The sequence below is a fragment of the Mandrillus leucophaeus genome, unplaced genomic scaffold, assembly GCF_000951045.1.
Source record: "Mandrillus leucophaeus isolate KB7577 unplaced genomic scaffold, Mleu.le_1.0 Scaffold465, whole genome shotgun sequence".
In the NCBI taxonomy this organism is placed as follows: domain Eukaryota; kingdom Metazoa; phylum Chordata; class Mammalia; order Primates; family Cercopithecidae; genus Mandrillus; species Mandrillus leucophaeus.
In genome coordinates this window covers 1,905,972-1,932,383 of record NW_012104976.1, presented here as the reverse complement: position 1 = coordinate 1,932,383, position 26,412 = coordinate 1,905,972, and the positions used below count along the sequence as shown (strand labels likewise).

The following is a 26,412-nucleotide window of genomic DNA, read 5'->3' as shown; positions in this document are numbered from 1 at the left end:
ACAAATGAGAAAACTGAAGCGTCAGTAAGATGGGTTTCACAAGGTTACACAGTCAATGAGTGGCAGATGCACTTTATGCCAGTTCTCAGATTTTAGAAAGGAAATGGTCCTACTAGTGTGGAGATACATGTACCAAAGAGTCATAGCTTCTCTCCCCTCAAATCCTGGCAAAATGAGAAGTGTATTTTTAAATCCTGCCTCAAAGCTGTGTTTCTGTTTACAATCCTTCTAGTTATAGCAGATGCAGATGGTTTTGAAATCTGCACCCAGAGCAACTTAAAATGAATCCTCCTTTCCTTGCTCAAAGAAGAGCATTGCAAAACCTATTAAATGCAAAAATGGAAATGGTATAAGCAACTATAGCATTAATTTGGGCTGTGTAGGCAAATAACCAAGATAATTCCTGTCTTACTCCTTTGAGTTAGTAGTCATTTTCCAACCGATTCATCCAGGTTATGGTTTGAACTCTCTACCCTGCTTGCCAGTGTAGGTGAACATCATTCTGATCAGGTTTGGCTGCCTTGATAAGGAAACATCTGCCTGCTGCACAAAAATGGAAATAATGACAAATGTGTAACTAGCCCCTGGGATCTGAAGTCAGCATCAACCACTCTGCTTGCTGAATTACGGACTTCATTTAGAAACTCCAAGAACTTCCAAGACTCGGGGGGTGGCTGTGATGTGGTGGTGAGGCACTGGGTACAAGTTTAGGTTCTGGTGTTACCACCACCTGGGTGTGACCACGGACTGACCTCTAGGAACTTCCTTATTCTATCTGATAAATGAGGCTCACTAATACTCGCTTCATGGAGAATAATAAGGTTCCTGGATTCACAAACCACAATGCAGCACACAACATTAGGTGCTTTATTGTTGTAATTATTGTTAATTACTATAGATCCTGAAATCAGCTTCTTCTCTGTATTGCTCATAAACCAAACAACTGGAAATCATGGGAGTTTTTTTATTCTGATGTTTAGGTTGAAGACTGGGAAACATCCAAACCTCTAGTCCATGCAAGCCTCAATTAGTATGAGAAAACTAGTGGATAGGTTATCATGTGAGATGCTCATTATGAGTGAGCATAAGCCCTGTTGCAGCTGAAGTTACTTTGCCATTTCAACTTTTGTCATTCTGACTTTTCTCTTTCACCAAACGGTACATTCAACACCTTTAGACCTTGTAAAACAAAAATTAATTTGAAGGTGAAATTTTTCCCTAGGAAAGCTGACTCACATTTTATATATTGTATATTGGGCCAAGCCTCTAATATTTTCTTTGAGGATCTGGAAACCTTTAATGTGTTAACATTAGCCACACAGTAAATTCTTACCTTCTAGTATGTATCTGCATATAACCTACTTTAGGGTTTGAGCATTTCTATTAGTGTCTGTAATTACTGATGCTGTTACAATGAGGTTTTTTCCAAGGTACCAAAAATATAAGACGAAGTCAGTATTTAGAAGACAGTCACCCAGAAAATTTTTTTCCCATAAGCTGAAAAGCTCAGCCAAATTATGTCCACAGCATATTTACTGGCAGTTTGACATCTCCCTTCTCGAAGCTCAGTGAGCCAGTGGGCGGAGCATGTATGGGAACCCTGTTCAATTCCCTTAAACCAGCTGTTTGGAGAGGGAGGCCACATCAGTGGCATCCATTGGTCACAGAGAAAGCAATAGGACCCAGAATTCAACACAGAGCTCAGCACCAAGCAGGTACTTGATTAAAGTTTGATGGACTAAATTTATCTAGATTCTTACAAGTTAGGGACACAAAGTATTCAGCAAACCATGATCCAAAGTGCTACTGAGAACAGTTTTATGCAAAGTATTTGCAACATCCAAGAACTTACTGTTTCATGCAATTTGACAGGGAGAATACTCACAACTGCTTAGAGGAAGTGGCAGACACTATTACTCTTATCTTTGAAAGGGAGCTCAGAGTTACCAAAATCTCCTGACTGGGGTACAAAGCTCCATCTTTATACTATTTTTTTTTTTTTCAAGTGCAGGCTGTGCATCTGACTCTCAATTCCTGAATGTCCTATGTCTGTTTACCTTTCCTGGAATCCACTGACTTGCACTTCTTCAAATACAGAGTTTTCAGGATTCTCAAATGTCAGTGGTGCTTAAACAAAGGGTGTGCATAGAAACTCCTTGGAGGCTTGTTAAAAATAGAGATGCCTGAATTCCACTCCTGCCAATTCAGATTCTGTATGTTTGTTTGCTTGTTTCCCCTTAACTTCCAGCTGATACATTTTCTTGATAGGGAAGTTCAGAAGTCTGCAAATATGATTCAGTGACCTAGCAGAAAGTTCCTGATGTGGACAGCAAATACTGGAGGCAAGTAAATAGCAATCAAATGGGTCTTCTATAACAAGGTCTCATTTTAACAAGGTCCTTAGGTGATGCTGATGCATCTCAGAGTTTGAGAACCATTATATACAATACAAGAAAAAAAAAAAAAGTCAAAGTTTCCCCAGGATTCAGGACAGTTCAGAGACAGGGAGATAAATCACTCTATCACCTAGGGATCTTGTTAAAATACAGGTTCTGATTCAGTGGATTTCTGGTGGGAACTGAGATGCTACCTTTCCAACATTCCCAGTGATGCCAATGCTGTTGGTCCCTGGAACACACTCTGAGTAGCGAGAGTTAAGAGTACAGGCTGGTGGGGAAGGGGTCCACAAACATGGATCAAATCCCATCTTTCCCACTTTTAAAATATTTTTTTGTTTTTCTTTTTAACCATTGCATATTTAAGGAAAAAATATAAACCAATACCACTACATACTGTTTTGAGAAACTAATTTTTGTTTTTTTGTTTAGAGAAAAGGTCGTGCTCTGCCATTCAGGCTGAAGTGCAGTGGTATGGTCATAGCTCACTATAACCTTGAATTCCTGGTCTCCCAAATCTCTGGGATTACAGGTGTGAGCCACTGCACCCAGCCAGTGTGCTTTCACCACTTTACTAGCTATGTGATGCCAGGCTCCTGACAGCCTCGCTAGCCTATTTCTTTATCTGTAAAATGAGGGTGAGTAGGTGGGAGAGAATAGTACTGACCTCAGAGTACTGTGGTGAGAATTAAATGTCCCATGGCATAAGCACTTTCAAGGTAAGCACTTATCACACTACTAAGCACATAGTAAGAGTCTAACAAGCGGTAGCTCTTACCATTAAGAATTCCCCCAAGTTTCCATTTCAGGAGTTAGGCTTCTGGTTTCATGCCATGCTGCCTGAATGACTATTTATGGCATGGTGACTGCCTGGCTTCAAATGTGTTTTTCATTAATGGGCTTGAGCTAAGCATGATAAGGCATGGAGGACTGAGTACTCCTTATTCAAACTGTGGGTGTTGATATATTATTATTCAGACATTGGGCTGATCCCTGCCCACTGCATCTGGAAATGCAGGGATCACAATGGGACCTAGTCATGGCTTCTCCACAGTGGTTGCTATTTCCAGTTAATGTTTATGAAATACATATAATTTTAAGGCTTTACCGAGAGAGAGCCTTCTCTCTGTGGTTGGTTTATAGAGTCATATTTATACTCTCATTACAAGTCAGTGTTCTGGAATCTGACTCCCCTGAGGTTCCTATGGCCTGCTCCTGGGACAGCAAGAGTTATAATGCTGATCAAACCTGCTGACTGTGTCATTCCAAGCTAGTCGTTGTGGCCTCCCTGACTTTCACGCCAAGGGTTTGATTGGGCTTAGAGGTGGTTGGGGCAGAATCCTGCATCCCTGAAAGAAAAATGCTTCTTGTGTGTTGCCTGCTTTAACAATTCCGAATGTACTAGGATAGCCTCAGTTTGAGAGTGGAGTCTGCCGCCAGGAGAGCCAATGACCAATACTCCAGGATTCTTCAGTGGTCAAGGGGATGCTTATGCTAAAACATGTGTCCTAAAATTTTAGAGCAACACATAGCACAGGGTCCAAACAACAGAAAATGTTCAAACAATTAAGTTTTGTTATTAGTCTCATGTGCAAGGAGTCGCATTTCAAGCTCCCTGCCTCTACTATCTCTAGCCCAAATTTCCCCTTTGAACACTTCACGCAGCCTAGTCTTTGATCTGGGGGAACAACACTGTCTCTTCCTGTGATTAGACTTCCCTGGCAGCCAGAGGGAATTCTTGAAGGCATAAATATTCTTTCATTAAAGACTTGGTCTTATTGTTCTTTTTAAACTATCACTCACAGCTCAGAGGATTTTTCTTTTAAGTAACCTTATAATTAGCTTCATAGTTTCATAGGCATGAAGTGAAGTCCAAATTTTGATTCTTTCTTTTCTTGCCTTTTTTCTCTCCCTTATTTGGCACCAATTTAAGGAATTTGCAGATAGGATACAGGATATAGCAAAAATTCCTCTATTGATATAATATTGATACAGATAATAGGGGCAAGAAAATGGGTTCTCTTTCCACTTTTCTTAGAAGCCAAGGTTTCACCCCTATAGACAGGAAGAGGTAGGTACCTCCTCACACATCAGAATAGGAATCTCGTGCCCTTGGCTCCCTAGGAAAGCAATAGAAGTCCTGGATTTCTTGGATCTCCTGGTGAGTGGCAAGGAGTTTGCTAGCCTTGGGCCCAGTCCTGCTGTCATGAGACTCCCAAATTCCCCCGCCAGGGACCCGTCTGGGTGTCTACTGAGATAAGAACCCATTGGCCAGGCTTGGGAATAGGCTTGGTGTGGGATGCTCCTGCAGGGCTCCCGCAACAGAACAGAGATAATAGGACTGCGAGAAGGGAGCTGTATAGACGAAGGTGAGAAAAGATACCATTTTCATTTTAGGCAAACATAAGCCCCCAGAGACAAAAGAGAAAATTGAACTGACAAGAGGCTATTTCACCTTGGAAGAAAGAATACCTGTTGTAGAATCCTGATCCAATGCCCAATCACAGAAGGAAGAAGGGAACAGGAAGACAAAGAGGTAGATGGGAGAGTGTGCTCTATAGGCAAGGCTGGGGCCCTAGGGAGGGCAAGACAAGTTCTCTAGGTTATATGAAAAGTATATGGCAAGCGGGGTCATCAGTGCTGAAATATGGTTAAATGAAGAGAGTTAAAAATAGAGAAAATTGCTATTCCCCATGTGGGTCATAGTCATTTAATTAACATACTTCCACTGAATACTTAGCTAAAGGATTTCATGAAATTTTTTGAAAAGTAAAATGCACACTGCAAAGCAAGATTCCCTAGTCTCTTTCCCTCATACAGTGATTATTATTATTATTTTAAAGATAATCCATTGTGGAAGCCCATAGCCCTGCCAGCAAAAACAACGTCCTGCCATCGTTAAAAGTATGTTACAATTTGTGGCTATGTACCCAGCATTTGACATGGAGTGGTGTTCTATTTCAACCCAATTTAATTATATGCTCCTTTTATATATCGTAGATGGCTCACACTAGCAGAATTGTTTTGCCTGGTGAAAAACTGGCCATGACTTGTCATAATGGGCTGGTTTATAGAACCACTGAAGTATAGTTACTGCCCATCATTTGGGAATTATGGCACCATAACAACCCTTTATTTACATATACTGCTGAGACAGTAAAAACAGCAAATAGATTTCTTAAATCGAGACGACAGAAATTTCCCCCCAGGGTACCTGGCCCTCATTGTGGTAGTAACATATGCAAGTCTAAACAACTTTGGGGTCTGTATTTCGACAGTGCATCATTTCATGGACAGTTTATAACATTCTAATAATAAAATGGACTCTAAATTTGGAGTTGGGTTTCACGAACGTTAGATGGTAATGTGCACAGCAGAATCTCTAAGTGATTTGTGAGGAAGGTTTAAATTTGCTAATCACACGACTGCTGAGCGACTCTGCAAAGGGGCTGAAGTGGAATCAGTGGTTGGGCTGTTGGGAGGTGGCAAGCCTTCAACCAGGAGCATGTCTGACCTAGTTTACATTAACACAGACACTGCATCTTGGTAAAGTCAGGGATTCTTTTATCTCTAGACTCCTGGGACTTAAATAATCTTGGCTTTTCCCTCAAACAAAAGAAACTCTCTATAAATCCTTTTCTTGTTTTCTTTTTTATGTCTACTCTCCTCTTTCTTCTTCATGATGTACTTTGTGAGAAAAAAAATATTAGAGTAAAGGATCATGCCTTCATTGCGTGCTTCTCTGTCCTGAGATTTTATGTAAATTTTCTGCTCCTTATTCTTGACTTTCTACTCCTTTATAAAGCTGTAACTAGACTTATTTTTAATACACACATTGCGAAAGTATGTTCCAAGATCTCCTATTCCTGGTGGACAGCTTCTAGTAAGCCTTAGCTTCTAGTAAGGTTGTATGTCTTAGCTTCTAGTAAGGTTGCATGTCTACATCTGGTCAGCAATTTCATGTGCATGGGTGTCATAACTCAGAGCGCTACTATCATTCTGCAGTGACATGCAGGTGGCTCATGAGGGCATATTTAAAAGGGGGTCCTATTCGTCCAACCTCCTCTGGCTTGAAAGGCCAGGGGTAGAACAGGGGAGTGGGTGGAGTTGATGGCCTCTCTGGGCCCCTGTGCCACTGCACTGCACTTATGGGGAGCTGCAAACGATTGGCAAAACTGGACACTCCTGTAACTGTCAAGAGCTGAGGCTTCCCTAAAGCAGATTGAGAAGGTTGGAAAGCATCTTGGGTATGAATATTCCTCTCTAGTAGAGCCCTTGCGTTGGGAGGGCAGGGATCCCCCTGCAGTTCATTCCCTCTCCCCTTAAACCCCCAGGCGGGTGCCCACTGTGTAGTCATACTCACCCCCGGAGGGCAGGCCAGTGCAGCTGCCCCCGTGCTGACATGGACTGCGTTCGCACGCGTCGGGATACAGCACGCAGCCCAGCTTCAGCTCCGTCAGGCCCACCACCTCCGCAAAGCTGCTGCGCTTGTTCTGCAGTGGCAGCTCGTTGTTATTCAGTATCACCGAGTCCAGGCAGCCCTGGAAGCCGCTGAGCACCTGTGTGACTCGCGTGTCAGTCAGGCTGCGGATGTTATCTGCTTGCACCAGGGCGCCGAAGTAGATGCTACTCTCCGTGCTCAGCGTCTGGAAGTAGAGGGGTGCCCGGCGCCGCTCCACGTAGCTGTCATCCAGGGACAGGCTCGTGAAATTGCGGTTGAGCTCCAGGAAGACCGAGTGCCAGCTCCCGTCGTTGACAGCACGGCCCGAGATGCCCAAGATTCCTGGGCCGCTGCCGCAGTCCAGCTGGAACCACAGCTTGCCATCCACAATCTGCGTGGGGAAGGAACAGTGCAGCACTTCTCAATATTCAACTGGGAGTATGTTCCCTACACCCTGCTCCTGGCCGGCCCGGGGGCTTCACAAGAAGGCTGGAATGGGGACATGACTTTTGCCCTACTCATAATCTGTTGTGGTTTGATTTTTAACCACTCTGCCTCCCCCTTACCTGCCATGAAAATGCATGCCTTACATTTCACATATTGTGATTAGTAATATGGGCACACCTTCATATATCCACAATTATATTTAAGAATGTTTCTACTCCTTGGGTCTTTACCCTTTAAAATTCCCAGCAATATCTGGTTTAGGGGTCTGTTTATTCTCTGCACCCTTCTTAGTCATTACCACCACAGGAATGATTTCGGTGAACTCATTAGCATTTATTGAACATCTACTATATGCTAAGCAGTGTACTAAGTGCCAAGGAGACCATCTGAGCAAATAGAGTTATCATCTCTGCCCTCATGTGGCTGACAGTCTAGTAGGGTAGATGGCCATTAATCAAATAATCACACAAATATGTTCCTTGAATACATTTATATGAGTGCGCCACAGGGGAAAGAAAGAGGCCTGGTAGAAATGAAAAATTTCCTAGTTCCCGGCTTTGTATACATTTAAGATTTAAAAGCTGCTCTATATTAAACACTAGCATATTCTTAAAATAGTCTGTTAGGATGATGCTCATGGTTTAGGTGAAGGTTATCTTCCAAGGTGCTCGGGGCTTGGCTATTTGCTTAAAATATCTCGATCACTTGTGACACCTGGCCCTCCAGAAGGATCTTTTGTTTAATGGCCCACACTTTGTGAATGCTCCCAGCCCTGGTTTGGGGTGCAACAACAGAGACCAGCCTGCTGCTGGAGTACATTGGTGGAGCAAGGGCATCACTGCCCCCAGGAGGCTAATCCCAGGAGACATCACACACAGGAAGAAAGCACGTGCTATGGAGGATTCTTGCTGGCAGAGAGCTGCAGAGCAGGGACTGGCCCTCCATGGAGCCCCAGGTTCAACTGCTGCAAAGAAAACAGGCCTTTGAATCCCCTGTGTCGTCCACCCAGTTCTACATTTCTCAGAAATGCAAGGTGGCTTTGGGATCCGGGGAATGAGGGCTGCACCCCTGTCTAGCGAAGTGTACATTTGCTCATGAAGGGATTCGCAGCCAGAAATTGTGAAACAAAAGCTTCTTTTCTGGCCTATGTCTATGACCAGCAAGAGGACCTTGTGGAGACCAGTGTCTGAGTCATGCCAGGAACACCAGTCTGTTGGCATTCACAGTTCTGTGCAGAGAACAGACACTTGTTGGGAAAAGAAAAGAAAAAGGAAAGAAAAGGAAATGACAGGACAACCCAGAGCTTCCAGGTTACAAACAGCCAAGGAGGTACAGAGAAAATGAATTCACAGAAATAGACTGAAGCAGTCTTTGTGAAACACGTTTAACTCATAATAGACATATTCAGGATTATCATAGCACCTCTCATTCTCACACGTGGCATATTTCTCTATGCTTCAGTACAGACAACTGAATTCTTAGGGACTCTCATTTCTGCCTTTGTAGCTCCATGTTCTTCATCCTGCATAAAATTTCATAGGTCATGCCACATAAACATGTGTATCTAGAAGGCAGGGGGCTTTGTGAAGCAGACAGAGCTGTGGGAATTTTGGAATGCTGAATCAAATTCAGGCTTTGTCATGTACCACTCAAGTCTCCTGGAGAGAACGGTCTGGCCCCTCTGGGTTTGGGTCTGGAGAGCAGAGAGAACTGCTGTGGCTTATTTTCCAAGGCTACTGTGTCCACTGCAGAATGATTAGCCATATCATACACAGTTAGAACATACATACTCTGCTCTGTCATGCAAATGTGCAAATGTAAAAAGACAACTATTTATGTTCTTTTCAGAGAGCTTTCAGGTGTAATTTTTTTTTTTTGACAGAGTCTCACTCTGTCACCAGGCTGGAGTGCAGTGGCACGATCTCGGCTCACTGCAGCATCCAACTCCCTGGTTCAAGCGATTCTCCTGCCTCAGCCTCCCGAGTAGCTGGGACTACAGGGAAGCACCACCATGCCCAGCTAATTTTTTGTATTTTTAGTAGAGACGGATTTCACCAGGTTGGCCACAATGGTCTTGATCTCCTGACCTTGTGATCTGCCCGCCATGGCCTCTCAAAGTGCTGGGATTACAGATGTGGGCCACTGTGCCTGGCCTCACGTGTAATCTTATGCTATCATCTTTGTCATTTTTTTCGGTTCCACAAAATTGAATGAATAGATACTGTAAATCATACCAGAATACTTGCTCCATGGCAACTCCTGGATACTTTACATATTTGTATTTTAATGTAAGTAATAAATCACCAAATGTGACTTTGGGGAGTATTTTCTGGCACAGTCCACCTGCTAACTCTGTGGCTACAAACTGGTGTCCTCAGTCTATTATGAAAAATTGGTGGTGAGAGTGCAATTTATCTAAGTTTTTGTAAAAAGATGTTCAATTAACATATTACTTGGTTCATTCTCCTCTGTCACCCCCACCTCCTACCTCTTTGAATAATTACCAAGTTACATATTCACCAGGGAGAAATGACAGGACTCCGATGTACTCAAATATATCAGAGTTCTATAACTGAGGAACATAAAATTATCCCATACTAACACAGCACGGTTAAGCTTCCTTTTTATTTTTATTTTTGTTGCAAAAATAACAGCAGCAACATTACTGAATGAAGGAAGCCAGATGCCTACACGATTCTCAGCCTCTTACAAACAAAAATCATTTGGATTGTCAAAATTCTAGGAGGTTGAAATTACCAGCTTTGTTTATATGACAAACTAGAACACTGATGCCAAAAGTTATCTTGTGAAAAGTTAACAATCTTTTGCTATTGCACAGGTGTATTATTCCGGGGAGTGAAAAGAACACTTTGTCTTTTCATGTCTGTGTTCTCTCACACCGGAAAACATATTCTGATCATATTTAATTCTTCTCTGTCTTCAGAGTAGGGTTCACCTAGTTTTAAGGGTCTTCTTTAAGAGAATGATGCTTTCTCAAATCAGAGGGGAAGCTATTTTAATAGAAATCGAGGTCTGCATGAAAGTGTAAGAAAAGTCTATAGCAATGATACTGAAATGATTTGCTAGGGTTGGGGTGTAGCTAGGTAATTTGTTCAATGAAATACTTAATTGAGAGAGTGTTGTCCTAATGTTACAAAATATTTAGATTCGAAGGATCATTTGAAATCAGTGATGTGCTTTCCCCTGGATTTTTAGTATCTTGGGGCTTGGAAGACAAGACATCAGAGTTCTAAGAAGTCCCACTTTTGCAGGAAAGTAGGATTTTGAGTAAAAAGTGTAAATTATGGCATGAAGTCTTACTGCTTCAGATCCTTGGTGTGTGGTTATAGCAAATGCATAATAATCATGGAACTTGTAAGAGGATTATTCAGTATTCTTTGAAAAAGGGATGTTTTAAAAACTTTTTTTTTTTTTTTTTTCCCTGAGTTGGGCACAAGAGCAAGTGCCTGTAGTCCTAGCTACTTGGGAGGCTGAGGCAGGAGGATCAAGTGATCAGTTTGAGACCAGCCTAGGCAACATTGTGAGATCTCATCTCAAAAAACAAAAAAACCCCACAAACAAACAAAAATACAAAAACCGATTTTTAAGGCTGCTATTAATAGCCATTTGGTATACATTAAGTGTTTTAAATGAGTAAATGAATGCATAATCATCCCAGCCCTCTGAATTTCTTCTTTTGATAAACTATAGGAGTTTATCAAAAGATATCTAACTCCCCAACCAGCTCTCCTCTGTCATAGACCCAGACCCAAAGTGATATTGACTGGCTGTCACTTTGAGCAAGTCATTGAATTTTCTCTGAGCCTCAGTTTCCTCACAGGCAAAAAAAGTAGACACTCATACCTACATGCAAGGGGAATGAGAATTGAAATGACATGTATGTGAAAGTACTTCAAACTCTTAGGTATTTTATTATTACTACAAAATGTAATTATTAAGGTTAACTTACTTTTTGGTGACATTCTTAAATAGATCATTGAAACTCTCAAATCTTGTAGGGAGCTTCCTTGTTACTCTTTTGATCTATATAATAGGAAAGATCTGGCCATGCCAAGTGGGTTGTTTTACAAACCAAATGAGCTTTCCCTATCTTCCCTTCAGTTTAGGGGTTTGAAGCTAGCCATGTCTCAGAATCATCACAATGTAGCAATGAATCATTTATAACTTCCCCTCCCTCCAAAAAATGTGATAGTTCTAGATTAACAATCATAGTCTCCTTGTGCTTTTGCCATAATATTAGAGATGAAAGACTGACACAGAGATAAAGTGTTCTACTGATTTCTCCTTACATCTTTTCTGGTGATTTGACATGTTTCTTTCTTCTTCTTCTTCTTTTTAAAAAATCTTTTCCAGATCTCCCTTTGAGAAAGAATGCCATGTTTCTTTTATAGGTGTGAGGAGAATCACAGAACCTATCTATTTTCATTGTTGCTTTTGGCTGCCAGGAAACTCAGTTATGGTTTGGGCTCTACTGAAGTAGTTCTCCTTGGTCTAGATTTTCTCATAATGATATTCTACTCTACCCGACTTCATTGGTTGGCTCTTAACCTTGTATTTTCATCTTAATAGTACTTTCATTTTATTGCATTTGGATGCTTATGGTAAGCCTTGAATTTCTTTTGGAAGAAGATAGGGTATCAATGGTAAACAGAAGAACGAGTGCGTTTTATTGTTGCTGAGAGACAGTGATATTCTTTGTTTGTGAGTATTTTCACTTCTCAAGGTCTCTGTGCAATTCTTTAATTGTCTGTAAGGGGCGCCCTTCACCCCACTGAGTACTTTAAGTACTTTTTAGAGAATGTGCTCTGACCGGAAAAATATAAACAACCAAGAGGTGCAATTTAAACAAAGCATTTCAGCTTAGTTGTTGAACCAAAGTGCAAGGCACATACTGTACCTAAAGCCAAGGAAATTAAATCTTGCATGAGGCTGAAAATGTTAAGCAAACAGATTCAAATCCCCTTAGTGGATATTCCTGGCAACTGTAGGAGAATAACTGCAATAGTTTAGTACAGCTGTGTCCTGCTTTGGGCAAACCCAACATATGAAAAGCAAACTTATAGAACAGACAGATTGGGAGTGATTATTCACATCACAAAGGGATTAATGGAAGGGTTCCTTCAAATAGCATCCATCTCTAGTTTATTAGAATTCCATTTACCGAGATTCAATTTACACAACTTTCAGAAACATGCTTGTTTCATGAAATGCAATATACCTTAGGAGCTGGAGCTGCCTAAAAGGCTTAATTATTCTTCTTTCCTATCCTCAGGGATCTGCACATTTTAGACTTTTGCCAGTGAAGTGTCAAATTACAAGCTCCATTTTAGGATCAAGCCATTCAGGTTCAATATTTTTGTTCCCTCTCAGATTTAATGCTCTATAAGAGATTTACTAATAGAAACTATTTTCAACCACCAGCCCTGTTAGAGCATGAAGGAGGAGAGAGAAAGGTCAGTGAGGCCCAAGCAGAGCCCGAATGCTCAGAACACTTTCCCAGCAATTAAGCAAAACTTCAACGATCAGGGCTATTTAGAAAATGATCTACTGACCCAAGGCACGCTGCTTCCGGGGCCACGAGAAAATAAAGGCAGGACTTAGGTTTTTGAGTTTTTCTTCTTTCACCATGAATATCTGATTTGAATGCATCATTCTCTAAAACTGTGCATCCAAAGTACTTTTCTTATTTTCTTTTAAAAACATTGCTTTCCTTTCCAGATCTTAAATTAGAATTCTGAGTTGAATGAATAAGGATAGTGGGAGACTGCTTACAAAAGTAACCAACTTTTAAACTTCGACTCCCCGCTCACTCAACTATGGCCATCAAGTAATACCTGGCAATACCAGATGTGGGTAAGTAAAGCCCTATGTGATCATTAAGAGAAACCCACTGGCATTTAATGTTCTCTATTTCTCTCCTTCCTCATCTGTCTTTAGGACTAAAGCTTGGGCCACCTAATCAACTTGAATCTGACATATCAAACAATCAAAGGGCAGAAGCTGGAAAGGTCCACCATGTACCCTTTAAGCCCAAACCTTGGGAAGAAAACAATTTCTTGCCATTTCCATGTGAAAGGGCATTTTCCACTGGACGGACTCTGAATGTTTTTGAAGAGCATTTACGATAGGCTGACATAGCAACCTGGTGAGAATAGCATGAGATGAAACATGTCTTCTTCCTTTTCCTGCCATCTTTCCTCCATCCTAGAAGGCTGAATCTGGTCTACAGATGCCCAGAATGTGATTTTTTAAAAAATGAGCTGTAATAGCAAGATGGAGAGTGAGGAATAGTGTGGAGATTAACAGCATGGAGTGAGAGAGACTAGAGTGTGGGGTCCAGACCTCATCACTTATTAGATGTGCAACTTCGAGAAAATAACCTCTCTGAACCACTGTCCTCTTCTTGATCAAATGGGGATAGCATATAACAAGCTTATCATATTAGCTGTATAATAAAAATAAATGATGTACAAAAAGCTGTTATTATTATTATCTTATTTGCTTATTTTTTTGGGGGGGTTTGTTTTGAGATGGAGTCTCACTCTGTCACCCAGATTACTGTGTAGTGGCCTCCACCTCCCAAGAAGCTGGGATTATAGGTGCCCACCACCATGCCTAGTTTGTATTTTTAGTAGAGACAGGGTTTCACCATGTTGGCCAGGCATGTCTTGAACTTCTGACCTCATGTGATGCACCCGCCTCTGCTTCCCAAAGTGTTGGCATTACAGGCATGAGCCACTGCACCTGGCCCATTACCATTATTATTATTGTTTTCACGAAGGCACCAGAATCCTTGAGCGGAATATAGATGTCAGACTTGCTCCCAAATAAATCTGGCTGCTTTAGGAGAGTTTTTGAGGCTAGGAAATGACTGAAAAATTGGGTTACTTGGGTCATGATAGGATATAGAAAATCTCTTATACCCCCTGTCTCCAATTTCCTCCCTGAGCAAGAACAGAAATCGCCTTCAAAAGTCAGTGGGGATAGACCCATGTGTTAGAAAAGGATACCGCCAATCCTCTTAAAGGACCACCCCTGTTGTGGAATTGATTAGGAGACACATTCTAATGAACTGTTGAGCGATTACAGCTCAAAGGAGGCCAGCCCTTGAACCCACTCTCAAGAGAGATGCCCCATGTACCAAGAGCCAATTTTGAAGCTGAATGTTCAAAAGGAAATGGGATGTTGGCTCCCTTCCCAGTTCTGCTGCTGCTCCCCTTTGCCCAGAAGTCTGCTTCTGGTCTTCTGAACTTAAAAGACAAAATGATTTCAGCCGTTCCCCAATCCAAGAGCCAAAACACTAACATGAGAACTGACTGCAGAAAAAGATAACCCATTTTAATTACCTTCAGAATTATGCAGGGATTTGTTCTGGTGTACATTATAATCCCATTGCTTTGCAGGGTTCGAAGACGCAGAGCTAGTTTAAAATCCTCTTCTTTGCTATTTTCAGAAAGCCGATATTTGATGTAACTGTTTCCAGCAAAGCTGAGAGAAGTGTGCCCTGAAAAGACCGTTATGAGAAGGCATATATATTTTTAACATCCAGAAAGGAGCAGAGACACATGAAATCACCCAACAACCAACAACCAAGTTGATTAAAGACCATGCATGAGAAGTTAATGAAGGCATTGAGGACAAATCATTTTTGATTACAAACTGGTTTTCCATTTCACATCACACTCTAATTTCAAAGTGAAAAACATATTAACCAGTCAGACACCAAATCATCTTACTTGCCTCATGCCAAGAGCCACTTGGTACATTCCACAACTTGGATTTTCTTAATGTTACAAAATCTCCAACTCCTACTTTCTAAAATGAGCATTATTAAAAGATACCCCTAACCCCCAATCACTTACGCATTCAAGAACTTTCAGCTCCATGAAACAAAGAAAACAAAACCATTTCCAAATGATATCCATGTTCCCCAAGTATTCTAATGCCTAATAGCTAATTTATGTCATTTGCACTAATTTTGCAAAAAGGTAACTGATATAAAGGAAATTCGTGTAGTCACACTTTCACTTTCTGACCATTACTTTCAAGACTCCCCTTGAATTTTGTTCAACTTGATTGCTCACTTCTGAGATTACTCTTTTTAAAAAAATTGCTTTCAACTTTATGTTTTAACAAGAAAAGTAATGGCTGAAAAGCTACCTTGCTGGGGTGTAAGGTGGAATGTGTGGAAATATACCAAATGGACAATAAATATAGATAATCAGAAGTTTTCTAGATAGAAAGGAGAAGAGTCAGCAGGAAGTGACTCCAAAACTTAGAAGATTTGGCTTTGTGATCCCCCTGCACATCCACATGCTATGTGCATGGGGACAGTATAATTTTCTTCTAATTCTAAGCTTTACATGACTTAGGTAAGCATCCAGGTGGTCCCTTTACTTAATTGCAGCTCCATTCTTGAAATCAGCTAAGAAGGAGCTTTGGTTTCTACTTTTAGGAACAGTGCTTCTCTTTGCAAAGCCTGAATTTCTAGAACTCAATTCTTGCAAAGTTCCTTGCCCATACTAGGCATAGTTATGTTTTTATTTCAACTATTTATTGGATCCCAAAATTGTTATCAATGTGCCTGTATTTTAAATATACCTGAAGAGGATTCTATTGGTACTCACAATGAAGAATATTCTTTTTTGAGTAAAGAAGTGGCAGAGAATATATGAATCAAATGAAGTATAGAAACTGAATGAAGATCAGAAACAGGATCATTTAGATTAAAATAACTTAAATACTGATTTTTTTTTTCTTTCCTTAAGATGCAGAGGTGAGTGCCTCTCCTGCTGGAACATGAAGTTAGTTAGAAATTTCCAGTAGGGAGTCTCCTTACTTGGCTCACCAGATGGGGTTGACTCTAAGGAAGGGCAACAGGATTGGCTCTGCCTTCTGTGGGTCCTGGTTTTGCGGCTGTGGATTCGTGCAGCACCCTGAGCATCAAAGGCCATGCCACAGATACTCAGATTCCTCTGCCCAACCAACAGCCTTTTATTTTCCATAATTTCACACCCTTAACAGACATGAGACGTGATAAAAAACACATGTTGTAGTCTTCTCCATTATGTAAGAAGCCCACAGTCTTTACATGTTCCCTTAGCACAAGCTGCAGCTGTGATAAATCCTAAGTAAATGTGAGTGTGGATGTTAGCTATGGTTCATTCTGAAGGAAAATGCTGCATGCCTAAAGAAACGTTTTCTGGGAGGACTTGGATGGTGTAATTTACTCAAGGGCAAGTGTTTCACGAATATGAAATTAGATCCTCATCATTCCACTCCGCTCTGCACCTGAGCACTCTCCGAGCTTTCCTGGTGGACACTGGCAGAGGAACGGTCTCCTGCTGGCTTCATAACCGACACACTGCATGTCTCCCGGACACGGCTTCTCCACACAAGGATCGTTGGACCCCGGGCACAGTCCTCCTGTGACAAAGGTGGAATATGCATGATCAGTACACAAAGGGATTCACCCTGCACTCCAGGGAAGAGAGAAAAAGTTCAAAGGGAACACACAAATGGCTCAAGAGCTGGGATATGTGGGCTCCGAGCTGAGTCACAAAGACGCCACTCAGAAGTAGGGGCACCTGAATGGGCTTCATCTGGTGTGGATGTTCATCCAACATCCCTACATCTGCCAAATTTCACTGCCAGACTTAGGCAGATTAGGTACAAAGAGTAAACAGAGCTCCTCGTTTTAGGCTAAAATATGTTAAGTTACACCTGGACCAACTTCAGCTGAAGAAAGATCACAATGCAAGGGCTTGTAGTATTTATTGGAGTGGAGTTTCTGCAGATTGGAGGCTATTTGAATGTATCCCTTGAGTTTAGATTTTTTCTGCACCTCCCTCCTGCCCTCAGAACTTGGGGGTTGATTTCAGAGGGGAAAAAAAGACATTTCTAAAGAAAAGTATGACTAATTTTAAATTGTAGAAGCATGACTCACATTGTTTCCTAATCCCTTCTACTACATGCTATGTTATTGATTAGCTGTAAATGTGCCCTACATTGATGTGCCCCATCAAAAAACAGCAGAATTATCCTCGGCAAGGGAAGACTTCCTTTCTACCTGTTCGATGTTCACAGCACTGTAAGATGAAAGGTTAATCCCTCAGAAGGGAAATCCTGGAAAGCAGATTAACTGATTAAGGCAGAATTCAGGACCCAAGTGAGTTATTTTAGAACTGTTCATATTTAACTATTTTAGTTAAATATGAACCCACTGAAGGAAACACATTTTCCAAAGGTCCTGAGTATTTCACATGTAATTAGGCCATTTTCCACCTGGTAAGAGTTTCAGCAGTAAAATAATTATAAAAAAGGAGACACAAATTAAAAATAACCCACAACTCAAACAGTGGTTTCCTAAATGGGTTAGGCATAGCCCAAAGGAGCGCCCTTTCCCCATGAACTGAGAATGTGCAGCATACCAGCAGCTCATTTCTCGGCCAGATCTGGCCCATGATCATGCTCCTTTTCATCCCAAGTCTTTCCTCATCATTAAGCATATTGTCCCGGCCAGGTGCAGTGGTTCATGCCTGTAATCCCAGCACCTCGGGAGGCCAAGGTTGGAGGATCACTTAAGGCCAGAAATTTGAGGTTACAGTGAGCTACGATTATGCCACTGCACACTAGCCTGGGCAACAGAACAAGACCCTGTCTCAAAAAAAAAAAAAAAAAAAAAAAAGTATATTGTCCCAAGGTGCAGTCATTTCTTTGTGCAGAAGAAAGCAGGAATTTAATGCTAACTACTTATAAACATTTAAAAAACTGTAATCCTTGACAGGAGCAATATAAGTAGCACCAGCAAACTCAGAATTCATAAATCCCATTTTCCACTGGTTTATAGTTCAGTCATAAAAGACACTCTTGGCACTGATCCAGCTTACAAAGTCTTAGAAGATAAAGGCATTTTAACTAAAAATTTGGAAAGAACTCTACAAATGGTTCTATAAGACTTAAGTGCCCTGAAATATATCTCCCTATTTTCCTCCCCAACCAAATCTGTAGTCCTGCCATGTATTAATCAATATTCATGGAACTTAAAACAGCTGTGTGACCATCTCATGACCTATTTCAAGAAGCTTTTGAAAACTTGTTTTTAAATAACTTTTGGTGCATTTATTCAACAAATAATTGTTTGGGGCCAAAGAGGTATTAGGCCTGGGAACACAAAGATGAAAGGAAATGATGCCTTCTTTCTCTCGCCTCAGGAAACAACATGAAAACACATGACAATACTATAATAAGATAACTGCTTTGGCAGGTATGTGAGCACAATGGAGTGACCAGAGGAGAAAAAATTCTGTCTCCTGGTAGAATGTCAGAAGTCTTCCCAAAGGAAGGGAGTATTTTAACTCAGGCATGAAGGATGAGATCCTTTGAGTAACAAAGGAATGAGCTAACAAATAGCTAGCAGCTTAACCTCAGGCCTGCCTTAATGTTTATTCATAATAAGTTCACAAACCTACCAGCTGACTCTGCTGTTTTCACATGTGACTTCATCTCAGTCTCTGATAGCCTGCACACGTCTAGCTTGCTCCTAAATATTGACTAGTAGTCTATGCTTAAAATGCAAATTGAGCCCAATACTAACCTCAGCCATGTGGAGGTGGCAATGTGCATATATGAATCACAACTTGCATCCCATCAAATAGATGTAACTTCTGGGTTACTTGGGCATTACCTTTCAAGTACGTATGGAAACAGTAGCTTATGTATTTAAGAAATCTGTTACTTTCTATTCTGTGGACATGCCTTTTCCCTTCTATTTAAGCCAGTCTAAATCTCAACCTCTTTATAAGCTTCTGTGTTTCTGAGATACAGTTACAGATATTACTGTTCTGCTCTAATGTAATGGCTGCATTGCAAAGAAACCTTGAGTCATCAAAAATCCAGTTTAAAAGCCACTGTTCCAAAGGGGGAAAAAAGGGCCAGATAATTTCAGGTGCATGATAGCAGAGATATTTATCCCTATAGGAATAATGGTAACGTTTTTTAAAAACAGCTGTAAGTGAATACAATAAAAATTACACTCTGTATTTCAGAACAAATCTAGCATTTGGGTACTTCTACCTTTTATTCACATGTTTTGGCCTTTTCTTTTACCACCAGTCCTGCCCTGGTAATTAGCACAGTGATGGTAGCGATAGCCTGTCTGGAATGGCCACTGTGAAGATGCCAGCTGCAGCAGGGGAGGCGTGGCTGGGGTGGCATGCTCCACGGGGCTAATGGGAGCCGGGAACAGGTGGGAGCCCCACCCTCCCTACTGAGTTGGCAAGTGTGAGCCCCACACTCCTGGGCACAGCCACAGCTGCCCAGCCACAGCTCTGGACCTGGGCATCCCTGCACTCTTGGAAGACCAGGAAGCCCCACGCCCTTCCCCTGCAAGCTCAGAAGTGCCTGCTCCTGCTCCCTGGCCTCTCCCTGCTCCTAGTACCCACTTCAATTTTGAGCAAAGTTGTGGCCAAACCTGGGTTCTGTTGCAACCTGGCTGGGTATGCGTGCATTCAGGGTGGTGCTAACACAGCAGCCCACCTGCCACCTTGGGCCCGTCTGAACTTTGCACATAGATGAGCACAGGAGGGAGGCTGCGGGGGAGCTCAGGGTGGCTCAGCACAGGCCTGTAGGCGCCCTTCAGCATGAACAGCCTGGGTACTGTGGATGACACATTGATGGTGGCAGGAGGCAGACAGGCTCCTGGGCAGAAAAGGGCAGGTCCCCAGTGATGCCCCACCTTCAAGCCAGGGACTGTCTGAAGCCTGGGGGCTGGGATGTGAGTTCCAGGTAGTCCACGGACTGGAGTGAGAACTTATGGTGCTTTTTCTGGGTCTGCCCATGGCCGGCTATGGACCAATCAGCATGCACGTCCTCTCTTCTGAGCCCATAAAAACCCTGGATCCTGCCAGACTCAGATATCCAGACTAGCAGCTGCAGAGAGGAGCTACCCACTGTGGGTCTCCTCTCTGCTGAGAGCTGGATACTCCTTGGGACAACCTGCCTGCTGTAAGGAGCTACCCACCGTGGATCTCCTGAGAGCTGTTCTGTCACTCACTGAAGCTTCTCTCCACCTTGTTCACCTTCCACTTGTCTGTGTAACTCATTCTTCCTGGACACGGGACAAAAACTTGGGACCTGATGAATGGTGGGACTGAAAGAGCTGTAATACAAACAGGGCTGAAAAACACCTCCCCTGCTCTCCACATTGCGGGTGACAAGAAGGAGAGAAGAGCTGCAGTCCTTCAAGGAGCCCAGACCTAGGGGATCCCCAAGGCAGGGCTGTGATACTCTCTTTGAGGCTCTATGGTTCCTGCCATCTCCAAGCTTCTGGGCACCACTGCATTCTGCATGTCTGGATGCAAGTGCCTGCAGCAGAAGCCATGTGTGGTACATCTGGTCCAGCTGGGGCCTCACACAGAGCTGGTACGTGGGCCAGCACCGGGAGCTGCCTGCCCTGCCATAGCAGTGGGCGTGCCTTGCTGTGCACAGTGGCCAAACCCTGTGCTTGCTCATGTGCCAGCGTGCCTGGCTGTGCACAGTGGCCCACACACCCCTCGCTACTCCACGCCTGGCTCGCCCTTGGCAGGTGTGGGATCTGGGCCAGTAGTGTGAGCCAAGTGAAGCCTGCTGGGCTGAGTGGACAGAAGAAGCCCAGTGGGTGTGAGAAATACTCAGGCAAAAGGTGCCACCGACCATAGAGGCTTTCAGCTGGAGAAGCAACACCCCAAGGATCCTGTGACTACAGGGTTCCTCACTTTCTTACCCATATCTCCTGTTTTAGATTAAAGCACAGAGGTACTTAGACCAGCAACTGGAGCTCAGCCTCATAGCTCTTTTTCTTATTTCCTTCTGTCATAACCTATAGGATGTCATCTAATTAAATCACGGTCATTAATTAATGCATTATGTTAGATCCGGTCCCCACTGTGAAAACTGTAGCTTGAGGATGTGTTTAAAAATACCCAAATATAAATACTATAAGTACATTCTAAAATGAATATCAATATAAATATTAGATATATAATAATGAGTATTTACATTCATTCCAGCAGCAATGACTTTTCTATGTTCCTTTTCTTTCTGTTTTAAATAGGTTCTTTAGGATTAACGGGATAGTTTTTGGCAAGGATATTTTTTGTACTTCTTGATGTTTTAAAAATCCTCTGGGGACTCCTCCCTGAGTTCCAGCCTGGAAATGCTCAGCCATAAACATTTGGGCTCTGGCTGCTGTTGTCTCTTTGCTCTGCTCATGGGCCTACTCTCCTGTGGCTCAAGGAAGTATGAAGGCAGATTAGAATCTGCAGGCCAGTGTAAATGGAACATCCTCCTTAGCAGGGGACAGATGTGATCATGTGTGCAAACTTCAGTGTATGCCTAACAAAAACTTTTAGGTTTTGAAAAACAGATTCCTCAAAAGGAAATAATACCCATATCCCATATTGCAGTTCTTTCCTCTCTATGAACTATTGTAAAAAATTAAGCCCTTTCTGAAATATATATGGTCAGAGAGACTTAACCTTTGTATGCCAAGCCTGAACAATGTCATGCGCCCCCTTGGTCTCAGATATACCCATGTCTGGGTCCAGGAAACACTTTTCTGGGGATAGCAACCCTCTTTCCAGCCAAAGCCCTAAATTCTTTATCTAAATAAAAGCTGGTAAGCTTTAAATGGATGCCAAAGGGTTAACATGCTTTTAGAAACCACATGTTTCTGTCATCCCCTTTTCAGGAAGTACATACACCTGTTATTGTTAAGAGCCTTGAAGACCCTCTCTCTGGTGGCAGACAGTGCTCCATCAGCTTCAGAGTACCAGTTAAGAGAAGGCAGTGTCAACTCCTGCTGGCTTCTGGGAGAAAGTTTATCTTATTAGCTATCATGAAGTAATGCAGCTTTAACTTGTGCTGTGTTTGGTCACAGCTTGGGGGATGTGGGCTCATAGGCCGACATGCTCTGCATCTCAGACATCCATCTTTTGGTACCACAGTAAGCATGAAGGGAGAAGGGTCCCACTTCATCAAACCAACTGATGCCATTTATGGTATGTCAGGACAGGATCAGACGTGTGTAGCTCCTGTCACGAAGCAGGCAGAGTAAGCCCTGTACCCATTCCCAGTTTCTCTCAGGAAGGTGGGGTAGTAAAACAGGAAAGGATACTGCATTAACAAGATGCAGACCTGGATTTTGGCCCTGGCTAATTTTTTAATTTAGTCACTGTGTGGCCTTGAACTACTCACTTGTCTTTTCTAGGTCTCGATTTCCTTTTCTGAAAAATCAAGATAATAATTCTTTACAGTGCTGTGAGAATGAAATGGGCTAGTGTATGTGAAAGCAACTTGTAAAGAAAAAAATTTATTATAAAAACAAATTACTACAGGGTCAAAACTGGAAACACAAACTTGACCCAGCAACATGGCAGAGTCCTGAACTCAGGTGTAACTTTTCCCTTGCTGTCCTTTTTTGGTCAGATTCATGATTTGTAAGTCCACAGTAGGTGATAGGAAATATGAAATACTGTGTGTACTGTAGGCATAGAATAAGGCCTGGGGCTTGTTACTCATCTGCGTCACAGGAACGTGCACCTGTGTTGAGCCCTGCACCACCTTCTCGATCTCAGGTGCAGATGTTTTTTTCACGCACCTTGTCCACCAGGAGAAACACGCACACCATGTGACCATTCCCTGAACGGTTTTCCACCTTCTGATTTTTTTGCTCAGGTGGAAATTTAGGTCACTTTCGATAGAGGTGACAACAGACAATTCACTTGAACAGAAGCATCAAAGCTTTGGAACACGCAGGGAGGAGAAGGGTGATCCTCTGGAGATTTTAAAAGGTTTCGCTACCATATTTATGACTCTCCTCTCCTCTCTGCCCAGCAGTCCCGCAGCCCCCTGGATTAAGTCTCTGCTTTTAGCCAATACATCAGTATCTAGCTGTGATTATTATGCTGCCACTTTAAGCTGATTCAACCTCTTGATTTATGTTGCTGCCTCATTACATTGAATAATCCAATAACTAATGGTAAACATCCCATGCCCTGAATTCATGTGCTTTACCCACATGCCATGTCCTGACAAATGCCACATAAGTCAAAAACCTCCCTTCTTAATTCATGGCCTGTAAGAAGTTTTAAAAAACGGAAGTCTCAACTTTGAAGTCATTTCTTATGGTTCTCTCGGAAGCAGAGAATCATCCAGAATGGTGTTTGCTTGACTCAGCCATATTTTCTGTATGATTTCACTAAAGGCCAAGTGCAATTTCATTCAAGACCTCCTCTCTGGGGCAGCTGTGTATGGGTGGAATATAGAAAGGAAAACACATACACTGAGAAGCTGGTATCACCACCAAGATGGGGACCTCTACACCTCTCCTGGCAATGTGGGACTCATGCATACTGGAGATGAGGGATCTGCCAAGGTGTATTTCTTATGAATGAAAAATAGAAACTTCCCAGTTTGTAGGGCGTTAACCTGTTAAGATTAATAGACAACACTGAAGGTTACTCAAAGCCACTGGGATTGGCTCTCTCCTCAGAAAATTAGCATTAACAAACCCCAGCCAAAGTGCAAACCCAATTTCAGATTCTTCTGTGCTATATAAAAACACATCACGAACATGTTTTAAGTGTCTGACTGCCTCACAGAAGCCGTCATCATTTTATTTTACAGCGCTTATTAGAAGTGCAGTGGCCACCTGTCAGCAGGCCTGCTTTACCTATCCTACCGTATCCCTCCCAAGGACTGTCCTGACTTCTTACCATCCACCCCACTGAGCTCTCTGTCATTTGCTCAATGTATGAGGCTGTTTCATTCTCCATGGGAATGGGGATCACATCAGCCTCTTTCACCACCGTATCTCCAGTGCTCCACCCAGGGCCTGGCGCAAAACAGTATTCAATTAACTGCCGAGAGAATAAGTAAACAAAAGGATGCTTAAAATGCATCCTCTACCTGGCAAAGACCTATTATGACATGCTTCATTGCTTCCGATGCCTTTCTTGTAGTCCTCCAAGTAGAGCTGATAACCCCCTCCTTTATGCTTCCTCCGTGCCCCAATAACACCACCTATAACTTTTTATAGCACACATTTGTTTACTGCCAAGGAGCAAAGGAATTTCTTGTGTTTGGCTAGGAAGAGGATGCAAAGGGTCATAACAACTATCCTTAGTTACCTAGAGGCAGTTTGTAGAAGCAGGGTTAGTCAGGTTGGATCTGCGTGGCTCTGAGGGATACAGCTGAATGACGTGACAAGGAGAGAAGTTCTGGTATGCTATTAGGCAGAAGATAATCTCAGGGCTTCCTTGTAAGCTTCCAGTACTGGTGCTTGAACTTGGCTGAATTACTATGGCAGGAATATAGAAAATAGGATGTCTGCTGTGCGTGGGAATTTGGATTAGGAAACTTTTGAGTTCCTTTCAAATCTCTGCAGAGATGGTAAGCTGCTGTGGTTAAAAAATGCTTTGAATAAGACAGTCAAGGATGAATCCTGGCTCTGTCATCTACTAGCTCTGTAGCTCTGTGATTGTGAGTGAGTCAATTGACCTTTCCAAGTTTTGGTTTCCTTAATTTTTGAAAAAAGTTAACGAGACCTACTCTTTAGGATTATAGTAAGAGTTAAATGTAATTGCATGCGTGTGAAAAACAGCATGCAAACTGGTCATGGTTTGATAAACATTATCTGATCTGTCTGTCCCTGCCTTGATCCATGCACTGAATTACACACCAGTTCTCACCTCTATGCCTTGGCTCTTATGCCCTTTGGTTTTCAATCTCCTATCCTGGTCACCTAGATAATTCCAGGCATCCTTTTCAGACCTTGCTCAGGCAGCACCACCTACAGTGATTCCTCCTTATATTCTGAGAAAACCCTATGACAGTGCCATCCCCCACTGGTTGAAGGCATGGCTGGTGTCTGACTCATTTCTGTACAGCACAGGGCTTCGCCCATGGCAACAACACTCCATCCATTTCATTTGGAGCACTAGGTTCCATTCTATATTCCATATCTTAATAAAGACTTGACAAATCAGGCATCCACTTCTTCTACCACACCCATCAACACACTGGTTGTAAACTCTGATGGTCTCACTGGCAGTCCATCCTACTGGACAAGTGCATCCTTTTTGAAATAGTTATATGTTAGATTTTTGAATGCAATTTTTCAAAAACGGACAATCAGCAAGGTCCCATAGGCTGTCGTGACACCCTTTCCTCTTGCACATCTCCTATATGGGCTCAAGGATATCTATCATCCTCATTTCATTTAAGTTGGTGTCAGTCTTTCTTACTGAAGTGACAATGTTCATTGCACCTCTGAAGTTCACCAGGAACCACCTCACAACATTAGACCTTTGTATCTCTTGAAGTTTGTTCAGACACGATGTTTGTTGGTAGCTGGAGTCGAATGAGCTTATTTGGCACCAAAATTCAAGTCTGCTTTCATTTTGTTAGAATAACTCAGCATTTTGGTTCAAGATGCTAATGATGATAATTGGACCAAAAAAACTCTGTATGAGAAAAAGATGAGCTGGAAGTTGGGAGGAGGATAGAATATTGAGGCCAGATTTGTCTAAACATTACTACACAGCCCAGAGTGGACAGTTACCTCTACTTATCAAGCTAATTATTCCACCAAGTGGTGGGAAAGTCCATCTAATGAATGTGCCGACCTCCTAGAGTAAACAGAAGAGCAGCCAATACTAATTGTGTGTGAGGGTGTGTGTATGCACCTGTGGGTGCATGCACGTGTGTGTGTTGTGGGGAGGGACCTTTATTGAATTTAATTATTTCTCCTTTCCAATAAATGAGAAAATGCCTAAAAATGCCTAATGCATACCTTAACAACTCATGGTTGTATTTTTATTTGAAAGATAATTTTAGAAGTGAGAAAGCTATTGCTATTGAAATAAAGAGCCTGCTCCTGCACCTGGAGGAAACTCTTTCCTCTTTATCTTGCTGTGTGATTTCTCAAAGTTTGGTTTCCTGACCAGCAACATTAGAGTCACCCAGGCTACATGTGTAGAATCCTAGGCTCCACCCCAACTGTCCATATCTAAGTGTGGGGCTCAGCAATGGGCATTTAGTAAGCCCCATGCACACAGGAGTCTGAGA

The 26,412-nt window shown here is 42.3% G+C and overlaps 1 protein-coding gene across 1 annotated transcript in view; it reads right to left on the bottom strand.

Moving 5' to 3' along the window:
• FAT3 (FAT atypical cadherin 3) overlaps nucleotides 1-26,412 on the bottom strand; it is a 566,847-nt gene that overhangs the window by 23,601 nt on the left and 516,834 nt on the right. Inside the window, exons 19-21 of the mRNA XM_011995004.1 lie at nucleotides 16,597-16,731; nucleotides 14,652-14,809; nucleotides 6,760-7,228 (exon numbers count right to left, since the gene is read on the bottom strand). Coding sequence (XP_011850394.1) covers nucleotides 6,760-7,228; nucleotides 14,652-14,809; nucleotides 16,597-16,731 — 762 coding nt within the window. The remainder of the gene's footprint in view (nucleotides 1-6,759; nucleotides 7,229-14,651; nucleotides 14,810-16,596; nucleotides 16,732-26,412) is intronic.